Source organism: Nycticebus coucang, chromosome 7 (genome assembly GCF_027406575.1).
Source record: "Nycticebus coucang isolate mNycCou1 chromosome 7, mNycCou1.pri, whole genome shotgun sequence".
In the NCBI taxonomy this organism is placed as follows: domain Eukaryota; kingdom Metazoa; phylum Chordata; class Mammalia; order Primates; family Lorisidae; genus Nycticebus; species Nycticebus coucang.
The window spans coordinates 115,459,173-115,471,997 of record NC_069786.1 but is presented as its reverse complement, the minus strand read 5'-3'; the positions used below and the strand labels follow the sequence as shown (position 1 = coordinate 115,471,997).

Sequence of the window (12,825 nt, the reverse complement as noted above, 5' to 3'; positions counted from 1 at the left end):
TTATAAGGAAGAAGAGATATTGAGAAAGGCCAGCTCTAAAGAACACTAAATTAAAATATATATATTTTTTGAGTTTTTTTGGTCATTTTATTTTTAATTATTATACTTATGATAGTCTCTTCCATGCGCATTTATAATAAGAATAAAGCAATAACACAGTGTAAATTAAAATATTTAAAGGAAAGTTATTTGTCCCAACACTTCCAGAATGAGAAACTAAGATTATAAAACTTAAACAAGCTAGAAGTTATGCATCTGCCTTGATAACGTTACAAAAATAGAACAAAACCTTTCTCATTCTCACAATAGCTATTTTTATACCGGTCAAGGAAAAGTATTCTTTGCTATGTTTTCTGACAACTGAAGCTATTTTTTATTTCCACTGTGTTATAAAATCCTGGTTGCACATATAATTTGAAAAAAAGGCAAATCCTTCTAAGATTTTGATAGTCATTAAGCTTTGGTTAGAGAACATCTTTATTCTTCAAGATAAAAGGGAAACAGCCAAAACCTTTTCTGGGAAACACACATCTTTGCATCATTATGGTAGTTCGGAGCCTCTAGTTATGTGAAAAAGCTGTCCAGAGTGGCTTGTGTTGTAGGGGGTAATTTAGTGCCACAGATCTTCTATGAGTGGCAAGCAGTCAACAAAAAGGTGAGGAGGAAACGAGTCCTAAAGAAAATGATGTAGAACTTACCTCATCAGCACCGTGTGCCTGAAGTTCCTTGTAGAATTTCAAAGAAATACTGACCATCACTTTTGTTTTGTCTCCATTAGGATTTGAAATATGATAGAGGACCCCATCAAAATCTGTAAGGAAAGCAAGACTACTAAACTTGGGAATGGGGAAAGATCTCTTAAAGCACCTGCCTTGGTGCAGATCACAAGAAAGACCAATTATAAGAAAGCATATGAGTAAAATGGTGTTTATTTTAAATCTACGTGGGAAGTCAGAAGAAACACTGAACAGAATCGCTGAATACCCATCCATTTGCTCTTTCCTAAAATTATATATATGTATGTGTGTGTTATGTATGGATGTGTGTGTGTGTGTATATATATGTATGGGTGTGTGTGTGTATATATGTATAGGTGTGTGTGTATATGCATGCCAGTCAGGTGAAGCAGTGGGTGTGGAGAAGGAACAAAGAAATCTGTAAACTAGCTGTGATCAATAAATTGTAAATATCACTGCACTTGGACCAGCCTACAAAGCTATTCTTACTTTCATCATAGCTTTGTACTGAAAGAATTTTTTAAAAATCTCTTATTTGGGGGACGGTGCCTGTGGCTCAAGGGGTAGGGTGCCGGTCCCATATGCCAGAGGTGGCGGGTTCAAACCCAGCCCCGGCCAAAAAAAAAAAAAAAAAAAAATCTCTTATTTGGGATGCAATTTAAACATGCATATAAGTAGAAAACACAGCATAATGAATTTCCATCAATTATCAATAGATGGCTAATTCTTGTTTCATTCAGACAAACCCCCTTGACAATTTATTTTGAAGCAAATACCAGACATCACATTTCATTTATAAATACTTCAGCATGTATCTTTGGAAGATAAAGAACATAAGCCTATTTTTAAAAAACATAATCACAATACCACTACCGTGCCTAATGCTTTCTTTACAGAAAGCAGCAAAATTCTCTCTGATTTGACAGACAGGTCTTTAGCATGTTCTTATTTCCCTACTACTCGAATACTAGGCAAACTAAGACCGATGGCTGAAGGTAATACAAACATACTATTTCCAAATTTTAAATAAGTCTTAGTTTGAACTACAAATTAAATCCACACTTCTAAAATATCAGCAAATTTATAGTTAGTCACCAAATGTATTAAACAGATAAAGTGGTCATCTACAATAAAGAGCTAAAAAAGACTTGACAAGGGACAGTACTCACAATGTCAAAGCTTATTTTAGGAACAACTTTATTTTTTATATTATCCCTTCCTTTTATAAGATTGAGAAAAGAAACTTACCTGCAAATGTTACTTCTACTGCTTCTGGTTTGTTTCTGTAAAACAAACAAACAAAAAAGGCTCTTAGTTAAGATGATTATATTGTGGCTTGTATTCAAGGGGAACTGAAAGGTTCCTGAGCTTTACTTAAGATAGACCATTCTGTATAAATCGTAGATTACTGCCAATGAAAGCACACATTCATTTTTTCATGTACCTGAATCTTTGGACTTGCTTAAAGTGAAAGATACAGGAAAAGATAGCTATAGCTTCTGTTCTTCACCTGCTGTTGGAATCTCTTGCTATGGTTGGTATTTACTTTCAATTCTGAATTTCCTAAGAACATGATAAATACAAAAAAAAAAAAAAAAAGCTGATACAGAAGTCAAATAATACCATTCAAGGAAACTGGATTCTACTAAGCATATATTAGCCCTGTTAAAAATCAACCTATATGAATCACACGCAAAGTTCTAACCTGCTTCTTCAAAGCCTTTCCCTTAGGGAAAGCATGTTGAGTGTCTCTAAGAATGGGAGGATCAAATGGGCTTACAGAGAAGTAATGAGTCCAGAATAAGAGAAAAGAACTAGATGAAATTTTTCAAAATTTCATTTTGAAACTGAAGCCAGGAAACAAAGGCAACAAATGAACCATTTCTCACCTCTAGAAAACAAGAACAAAAAACGGAAATGTTCATCATAGCCCATCTGAATGAAATAGCAAGAGGACGACCAGTGGGAAGAAACACTGAAGTCTATTTTCCTGGGGAAGGCTGTCTGTGCCAAAGAGTCAGAGAGTTTAAAAAGCCCATATATTCTATCACTTAAAATGTCATTAATTGGCCCTGTCCCGGTAGTTCAGTGGTTAGGGCACCAGCCACACATACCCAGGCTGGCAGTTTGAACCCGGGCGAGCATGCCAAACAACAATGACAACTACAACACAAAAATAGCTGCGTGTTGTGGTGGACTACCTGTAGTCCCAGTTACTTGGGAGGCTGAGGCAAGAGAATCACTTATGGGCAGCACCTGTGGCTCAAGGAGTAGGGTGCTGGCCCCATATACTGGAGGTGGCGGGTACAATTATGTACAGCAGAACCCTCTTGTCTGTGAGGGATATATTCTAAGACCCCCAGAGGATGACTGAAATTGTAGATAGTACCAAACCTTAGCTAAGCAATACCAGGGTCTCCTTTTCATGTGAGACTTTATCACACCACTCACAACAATGAACAATTTTAAACATACAGGTTATTTATTTCTGGGATGTTCCATTCACAGTAATATTTTTCGACTGTGGGTGACCGCAGGTAACTGAAACTGCAAAAGTGAAACTGTGACAACTGGAGGCTACTATACAGCAAGGCTTTCCAACTACTGTCTCCTGTTTAAGTTATAGATACATTGAGATAATGATCCCCATAGCCCATAGGGCAGCCAGTGGTAGGATCTTACCCAAATATGCCATATAAATATGATCATGCTCATGTGTGTAAGATGATAAACAAGAATCAGAGAGAAGGATGAGCACAGTGCTTAATACACAACAGTTACTCAAAGCCTACTTCCCTGTCCAACCCCCAGAGCCTTAATTTTCTTGACTGTTTAAGTGGAATCTACTATGCGTCACAAAGATGTGTATTTTCAAATACATAGTTCATAGAGGGTGATGGTTTTTTTTTTCTTTTTTTGGGGAAGTCAGAGGAGATGGGATAGGTTTTTAAGATTGTGATAACTCCCTGAATCAGGAATTGCTTAGCAGTACAAGGAGAAACAGTACTCCTACTAGTCCCAGTCTGTTGTAATGTCTGGAATTCTAGAACAAGCCAGCTGGATAAGTCCTCAAAGTTACTGACTGGACAGCCCAAAACACTAAAACACACTCTATCTATTCACGTGGGTTTCAAGAGCTATCTTTAAAGTCCTTTAGAAAAAACAATTCTTGGCCAGGGGGTGGCTCACGTCTGTTATCCCAAAACTCTGGGAGGCCAAGGCAGGTGCATTGGCTAAGTTCACTAGCTCAAGACCAGCTTGAGCTACAGTGAGACCTCACCTCTAAATTAGCTAGGCGTTGTAGTGGGTGCCTGTAATCCCAGCTACTTGGGAGGCTGAGTCAAGAGAATTGCTTGAGCCCAAGAGTCTGAGATTGCTGTTGAGCTATGACACCATGGCACTCTACCAGTGGCGACAAAGTGAGACTCTTGTCCCCCCCAAAAAAAAAAAAAAATTCTTATATCCTTTTTCTAAGAAAGGTTCTGAAAAGTCAGTAATCAGTAAAAAAAAAAAAAGAAAAATATGGATAATATTAGGTAAGAAGCAGTCCTATTCTCTAACTCATATCTTAAAAAGTACAGAGGAAAAGAACAGCTGATTCACACAATGTCAGAAAAGTGACAGCTCCTAAAAAAGCCAAGAATTGTTCTACCTGGCTTCATTCATTTTTTTTCCTTCAAGAAAACATTTACTGAGCCGACTAGATACATAAGAAGAATGCTGGTGAAACAAAAATGACTAAAATTATAGACCCAGCCCTTTAGGAGTCATCAGTTTGGTGGAGTTTGCCTCTGGAGATTAATGCCCAAAGTGATTGCAAGGAGGCTGGAGGACAGGCAGCAGTGTTTAAACTACAATGACCCGTAAAAAGACCAACCAGGTCTATCTTAGGAAGTCAGACACTACATTCCATTTCTTCTCAATGTTTAAACAATGCCCTAATTCCAAATCATTTCAAACTAGCCTGTCTCTCTGAGGACATGCAGCATATTTGGGAATCAGAACAAGGTATCAGCAAGATATAATTTATGCTTTTCTAGATTTTCTCTTCCCACAGTCCTCGCCCACCCTAACTGGCACAGCTTGCTTACTGAGCTTCACTCCCCCTCACAGAACCACAGCTTCTCATAATATGCACAGGCTGAGGCAAGGAGCCAGCATGCACTTAAAATCAATAGCAATTTGCATCTGACAGCATTTCCTCAATTCTGGACTCCAGAATTGTAGCTAAGTTGACAAGCCTAGCTTCTGAGGCTGAAAAGGTTCTTGGTGCGCACACTAACAAAAAAATTAGATTAATTTGCTAGGTTATTTCTGCTTTAATTGGGAGTCTGGGTAAGAACTCCTAAATGAAATGGCAATGCTGTTGATTAGACCTGTGCATGAGGTTATTTGCAGTGTTAGGTGTAGCTTTCTAACAAGTCACATTCTCTAGTTTACAAACTGTTACAAACAATTTACCAATAATTATCACTCTGTGAGGATACATGGATCATTTTAATAAGCCACTCCTAGGAGTGTTATAGAAAAAGATAAAAAGCAATTTGTGCCAGGCATGGTGGCTAACATCTGGGAGGCCGAGGTGGGTGGACTTCTTGAGCTCAGGAGTTCGAGACCAGCCTGAGCAAGAGCAAGACTCCTATTTCTACTAAAAATAGAAAAAGACAGCCAGGCATAGTAGCACAAGCCTGTAATCCAGCTACTTGGGAGGTTGGGGCAAGAGGATTACTCAAGCCCAAGAGTTTGATGTTACTGTGAGCTATGACACCATGGCACTCTAAAAAAAAAAAAGGCAATTTGTTTGGAAGGAACCTTAACCTTTGCTGAACTGCCTCCAAATTAAAAGGTTATCATAACCAAATGTATTTTTATAGTTTAGATGACAGAACTGCTTTACTCAGAAGGAAGTTCAGCCTTTTAGTAGAATGTCACGAGCAAGACAATTCACCAGTATGACGCAAGAGGAATCATTAAAAAAAGATCAACCTCAAAAGGATATTTAATGCAATGCACTCAGAGGTATATGTCACAGAACTATTTTTTTTTTTTTTTAGAGACAAAGTTTTATTTTGTTGCCCTTGGTAGAGTGCCCTGGTGTCACACCTCACAGCAACCTCCAGCTCTTGGGCGTAGGCAAATTCTCTGGCCTCAGCCTCCCGAGTAGCTGGGACTACAGGCGCCGACCACAACGCCCGGCTATTTTTTTGTTGCAGTTTGGCTGGGGCTGGGTTCGAACCCACCACAGAACTATTTTTAAGACTATCTCATGCTTTCATTTTCAGTAGCTGGAGTAGTGCTAAAAGAACTTTCTGCCATAATGGAAATGTTCCAGATCTGCAAAAAGCACAGCAACTACTAGCCACATGTGACAAGGGAGCACTAGAAAGACAGCTCCTATGACTAAAGAGCTCAATTTTCAATTTATTTCACTTTAATTAATTTTTATGTAAATTTAGCCAGCCACATGTATGGCTATCTTACTGACATCCCAGAGATGGAAGACACATTCGGGAAAGGTTGCTCTGAATCATAATTTCCCCAACTGGTTTATTCTGAGAAGTATAAAATGCAGGGTGGAGCTGACGCTTCCCAGCAGTTCCCACGCTGGCAAAACTTTGAAATCTCCTAGGTTTCTCCCAGCTACTCCCTTTCTTTAATGTTTTTCTTGGATTTCCACCCCAATATCTCTCATCCCCCCACCCCCAACTCCTCCATAACTTGGCTAATAGGCTCTCAGAAAGGTCCCCCTTTTCTTTCTTTATTAAATCATAGCTGTGTACATTAATGTAATCATGGGGTACGATGCGCTGGTTCTACATACAATTTGAAATATTTTCATCAAACTGGTCAACAGAGCCTTCACAGCATTTTCTTAGTTACTGTGGTAAGACATTTATCTTCTACACTTAGTAAATTTCACATGTATCCTTGTAAGATGCACGGCAGGTATGGTCCTACCAATTACCCTCCCTCCACCCATCCTCCCACCCTCTCCTCTTTCCCCTTCTTCTAGGGCTATAATTGGGTTACAGCTTTCATAGTAGGGCTGAATACATTAGATATTTTTTCTTTCATTCTTGAGATACTCTGCTAAGAAGAATATGTTCCAGCTCCAAGGCCCCCTTTTTCTGTTGCTGCCTGGTACTAACTAAGCACTGGTAGAATCCATCATCACACTAGTTTCTGGCATAGGCATGAACCTTGATAAATACTTAACTGCTTCGCTGCTGTCTCACCTTACTGAGATGCCTGAAAACTTACACTTGCTTTAGGCTTTTTCACTGGGAAAGTCCTATCTACTAGGCATGATGTCATAGTATGTTTTCAAAGTAATTTTTGGCAGAACGTTTTGAGCCCAATAATTGAAAGTCACATCTGAAAAGGGAGATGGACCAGAATAAAAGCCAAAATTACTACCCCTCCCATTCAACTTTGCTACAATGTGTATCTTTGTAAAAAATATCCTGGAAGTTGTAACTTAGGCTTTTCAGACTTGAGGGACGACTTTAATCCCTCTGAAATGGTTAGCTGTTATTTTTAAAAATACTTTTCTAAAAGAAAAAGAGGAGTTCTGAATAATGGATCACATTTTGCAATCAGAAGTTAATACACAAATAGATATGCGAACATACTCCTACAACGAAAGACAAGCCTCTACTTGAAAATAGGCAGCCATTTATCTTGTAAATCAACTTATAACTACCCAGGTCTCATTCTTTGCTAGTCTGGACCTGAGGATGCACTAAGATCAGTTGTGAAAATGCAGAAGTTAATTCAACTTCCTCCTGGGTGCTATGCTGCTGGAAAAAAGTACACAGCAATCACCCAAAATAAGACTCTGGGCTGATATGCTTGAATATTTAAAATGCAAAGCTACTGGTAAGTGAAGCTGAAGACAAGAAAGAAACAAGTCAGCTTAAAATATAAGCAACTGCAGCTCCTGGCAGGAAATAGTACTGCTCCCTGCACATTACTTCAAGGAAAGTAGTGCTTTGTTTTACAGATAAAATCTGTGGCATTATAAAAGAGGACACACAATATACTCAATTTAACCAGTAAGTTGGTACTTTTTTTTTTTTAATGCCTTCAAGTCACAAGTTCATTATGACCACTTAGAAATTCCACTCCACCAGTCCTCTCTCACAATGTGGATCTCCAAATACTCTCTTATTACTAGTTCCCAGTTACAGTTTGCACTTATTTCCTCAACTGTGAAACCAAGATGTGAAGCCCCATCCTCACAGATGGGGAAATGAGGCAAAGGGACTGGCCACAGGCCACCAACAATTGGAAGCTAAAACCCTTGCTCATGTTTTAAATATTATTAGAAAAGCAAAGCAGCTTCAGGGAGGAGGTTGTTTGTCTTCTATTGATTCTTGTGTTCGACAGAGGAGGCTGCCTTGGAAACACGCCCTAAGCTCATCTTTAAAAATAGCCAATCATATAAAAGGTTATCTCAGAACTTTATGAATTCTGGAGGTTTTGATGTGTGTAACTGGACCTGGAAATCACAGACCAAGGGTCTCCTGTAAGAATTTAAAAGATAACCAGATAAAGGACAGTGGGTGGGGAAGGAGCATTAGAACCTCAAAAGAGCGATAAGGAAAGGGTGTGGAGAGAAGGACAATTAGCTTTGCTTGAGAAATATGTATCAAAATGGCCAGTGTCTCTCACGTAGCTTTCGGGTAAGGGCAACTAGAGAGATAGCGTTTTTCTGGCTGCAAGACTGGGTCGGCTTTCAGTCTTCCCTCCTGTTCCTTTAGAGGAGATGGGGGCGGGGAACGAGAACACTGGTGGCGATCTGGGGCTGCATCATCTTCCCTCTTCCAGTCCTGGGAATTCCTGAAAACTCCTGCCAACCCAATTCCAAACGGACTCTCTGGGCTCGTTAAAACAGCGCGGAATACGAAAGGAAGGGTCCCCCTGTAGTCACAGAGGGCAGTGAGCTCCTCCAGCCTGAGTTCCAGCCCAAGCTGCCCTCATGTCCCACAGGTCTCCAGCCCTTTGGCACGCACACTCCTGTCCGCTCACTGCTTCCGCATCCTCCTGAGCCGCTCCCCACACATCTCTGCCCCTCACCCTACTGCGCCCCGTCGCCTCCCACGTCTACCCAGCCGGGGCAACCCCTACACCTTGCCAGCCCCCGGTCTATCTCCTACAGGTCTGGGGGGCTGCACTACACTGGGGATTTACTGGGGTCGACTCTGCCTCCCCCGCCACCCCCGGGCGCGTGCTCACCCGGCGGCCGCGTTCTCGAACTTGAGCGCGAGCGTCTCCTCGATGATGCGGTTGTTCACCTCTAGCAGGATCATGGCGGCGGCTGTCCCAAGCAGGGGAAGGAGAAACAGGGAGGGTAAGGGTGGGTAAGGAAGGGAAGGACGGAGGCAGCGGCCCTGCGGCCCCCTGAAGAGGGGGCCTGGGTGGGGTAGCAGGTTAAGAGAGAAGGGGAAAGGGATTAGAGTGGAGGGAGGAGGTAGACGCACGGACTGGCCCACGTAGTACTGACTGTGGAGATACCCACCCACCCCACCGACCTGGCCCCGAAGCCTAAACCCGCCTGCCGAGCCGCCGCCGCCGCCGCCGCCGCCGCCGCTGCCGCCTCACCAAGAAGCCCGGTCCCCGCCCAGCCCCCGGCTCTAGCCGGCCACTTCCGCTCTCACACCCACTTCCGCTCGCTGCCGGACGCGCGGCCCCGCGGCGCCATTTCCGCTCCTACATCGTGCACGCGCACGCAAATGCGCCAGGGGGAGGAGGCTGAGCTTGCGCATACGTAATGCCATCGCCCCGCCTCTACTTTCCCACAGACCCTTCCCTCACGTGCACACGTCCACCCGAAGGAGCATGGGCCACTTCGAGCTGTCATTTCACCGAGGCACATCTCATTGTCCTTCTCCCTCTTGCTTTTCTCAGAGCTCTGACTCCGCCTTTCTGTTCTTATTTCAGCGACACGTACTCCCTCTCACTAGAAGCTCGCTCTTGTCATCTTCCACCAGGATTCTTAGCTGTCAGCTTATTTGTCGTGGGTGCCCCTTTTACGTTCCAGATTAACAGCTCCTCACGCATTCACTTCTGTAAAAAATATTTAGCGGGCTCTTGCTCTGTGCTGGGGATACAGTGGTAAAAATGAAATAGATGAGGTTCTGCCCTCGTAGAACTTAGTCTGGAGAAGGAAACACACAATAAATTATTAACTGTGCTTTGCTAAAAGAGTAATGAAGGGAAGGAATGAGACGTTACCTAGGTGGTCAGGCTCAGATGACCTCCCTGAGTTCCTGTCATACCTCTACTTCTATGCCTAGGGAGCTGCCTCGGGTGTCCTGAACATGATTTTTTCCTGCCTTTAAAACTCTCACCTTCCAGTACCTTTGCCAGAGGAATACCTTCCTACTCATCGGGATATGGAATTTGAACTCATCTTTGTCCTACATCTGCACCTTCTGCCTGTGTATCCTGTTTTGTATTCTCCCTCCCCCAGGGAGAATATAACAAACTTAGTTAATTCCTTCTACTTGCAGAAAAAAGAAAACAAATTTTTTCTAAGTGTTGGTTGGGGGAGAGGTTCGAAAAATGAACAAAAATGAACCTATAATTAAGGCCCCAACAGCCCTTAAAGAAAATTACTTTAGAGCTCCAGGGCATTGCAAATCACCCCAAATTATATCGGGTTGTTTTTTTTTTTTCTTTTTGAAACGGAGGCTCCCTCTATCGCCCTGGGTAGAGAGCCTTGGTGTCATAGTTCATAGCAACCTCAAACTGTTAAGCTCAAGTGATCCTTTTGCCTCACAAGTAGCTGGGACTACAGACCCCTTCCAACATGCCCTGCTAGTTTTTTCTATTTTTCGTAGAGACAGGTCTTGCTCTTGCTCAGGCTGGTCTCAAACCGAACTCCTGAGCTCAGGCCATCCACCCGCCTCAGCCTCCCAGAGTGCTAGGATTATAGGTGTGAGCAAGCCAGACCGGACTGTTATCCTAATGTTTTATTAATTAATTAATTAATTAATTTATTTATTTTTGACAGAGAGCCACAAGCTGTCGCCCTGGATAGAGTGCCGTGGCATCACAGTTCACAGCAATCTCCAACACCTGGGCTCAAGCAATTCTCCTGCCTCTGCCTCCCAAGTAGCTGGGACTACAGGCACCTGTCACAACACCCTGCTATTTTTTGGTTGTAGCCATCATTGTTGTTTGGCAGCCCTGGGCTGGATTCGAACCAGCCAGCTCAGGTGTATGTGGCAGGTGCCTTAGCCACTTGAGCCACAGGTGCCGAGCCTTATTTATTTTATTTTAGTTTATTTTAGGTTAGTTTTTTTTTCTAAATAGAGCCTCACTATGTTACCCTCAGTAGAGTGTTGTGGCATCACAGCTCACAGCAATCTCAAACTCTTGGGCTCAAGCGATTCTCTTGCCTCAGCCTCCTAAGTAGCTGGGACTACAGGCGCCTACCACAACCCCTGGCTATTTTTTGTTGTTGTTGTTGCAGTTGTCATTGTTGCTTACCTGGCCCGGGCCAGGTTCCAACCTGCCAACTTCCAGTGTATGTGGCTGGCACTGTAACCACTGTGCTACGGGCACCAAGCCTATCCTAATGTTTTAATATTAATGTCTTTTGAACTAAAATGATGCATATACATAATTTAAGATATGTGTATGTATTATATGAAAAAGCTTGTAATGAAAACAAGCATTACACTGGCCTACTCTTCAGAGACAATATCCTCAACTCTTCCACATATTTATCTTCATATTTCTTTTTTTTTTTTTCATAGAGACAGAGTCTCACTTTATGGCCCTCGGTAGAGTGGCATGGCATCACACAGCTCATAGCAACCTCCAACTCCTGGGCTTAAGCGATTCTCCTGCCTCAGCTTCCCGAGTAGCTGGGACTACAGGCGCCCGCCACAACGCCCAGCTATTTTTTGGTTGCAGTTTGGCCGGGGCTGGGTTTGAACCTGCCACCCTCAGTATATGGGGCTGGCACCTTACCGACTGAGCCACAGGTGCCGCCCCTTATCTTCATATTTCTAAAAAAATGTTATTTCTTGATTTGTTACTTTTTGGCATCATCTGTTGACTGCCATGGTAAATAACAAGTTGAGTCTATCACTTCTGCTCTCCACTATGTAGTTTGTAACAATTTTTGGTTAAACTAATAATTGTTTTGTATTGTTTATTGATGAGCCAAGAAAAGGACTACAATCATGCCTTCCATATTATATAGCCTTTCATTTTTCTTAGGGTTAACTACTTTCTTTTTTCTCTCATTTGCCTGATTTTCTACTGACAGTGTTTACAATTGGCTTGACCTCCAAGTGTTCTAAGACTTTGCCAAAAAGTTTAGCAATAATATTTTCCATACATATGAATACATTAGTTCCACTTTTTCTCTGGACTTTGTCTCAGAGCCTTTCTTTCTCTTGTTTCAATCTGGACTGACTGCTGTCTAGACTTGTCCCACAGTTGTTATCCTGGGATTTTCCTTTCCTTCCTGTGGCCCGAGCCCTAACCACCAAGCTATGGGGCCAAGACTTTCTTTTTCTTTACAAAGAAAAAGTTTAGAGCGCTTCCAAAGAGAGTTGGAAGTGGGTTCCTCTTATGAAGGAGCAGAGGTGAGAAAGACCAGGAGTTTTCTTTATTGATGTTCCAGGCTGGTTTTGTCCATTTCCTAGATCCTGTGTCTTCCTCTTTATTGGTAGACTTCCTTGTTTTGCTAAAGCACTTTCCCCAGTAACTTCCTAAGAAAGGGAGCTAGGTAATTTGTTGTCAGAATCTTCGCATCTTTGAAAATGTCTTATTTCTATCCTAACACTTGATTTCTTGTTGGGATGGATATTCAAGTTTGAAAATAATTTTCCTTCATCATTTTGAATGAATTACTTCATTTCCTAATTTCCTTCATTTCCTAATCCTTTCAGGATTGCTATAGTATTATTCTATCTTTAATGTAATTCCTTTTATTTCCTATATGATTTAAAAGCCAAATGCATAAAAGTAATTGTAAATATATGTTAATGGGCACATAGGTATAATATAAATATGTCATGTGTGATAATAAAATCAGAAGGCAAGAATGGAGCTGTATAAGTGCAGA

General features: G+C 41.9%; 1 protein-coding gene across 5 annotated transcripts in view; it reads right to left on the bottom strand.

The window, feature by feature from the left end:
- The window catches only part of ARPC2 (actin related protein 2/3 complex subunit 2), an 87,230-nt gene that overhangs the window by 24,026 nt on the left and 50,379 nt on the right, over window positions 1–12,825 (bottom strand). Inside the window, exons 2-6 of one of the 5 annotated variants that reach the window (XM_053598018.1) lie at window positions 9,272–9,329; window positions 8,976–9,057; window positions 8,412–8,660; window positions 1,986–2,020; window positions 699–811 (exon numbers count right to left, since the gene is read on the bottom strand). In XM_053598018.1, coding sequence (XP_053453993.1) covers window positions 699–811; window positions 1,986–2,020; window positions 8,412–8,660; window positions 8,976–9,049 — 471 coding nt within the window. In that variant the 5' untranslated portion in view covers window positions 9,050–9,057; window positions 9,272–9,329. Of the gene's footprint in view, window positions 1–698; window positions 812–1,985; window positions 2,021–2,181; window positions 2,264–8,411; window positions 8,661–8,975; window positions 9,330–12,825 lie in introns of those variants that run through there. The other 4 variants (XM_053598020.1, XM_053598017.1, XM_053598019.1 and 1 more) reach the window with 4 other exon arrangements.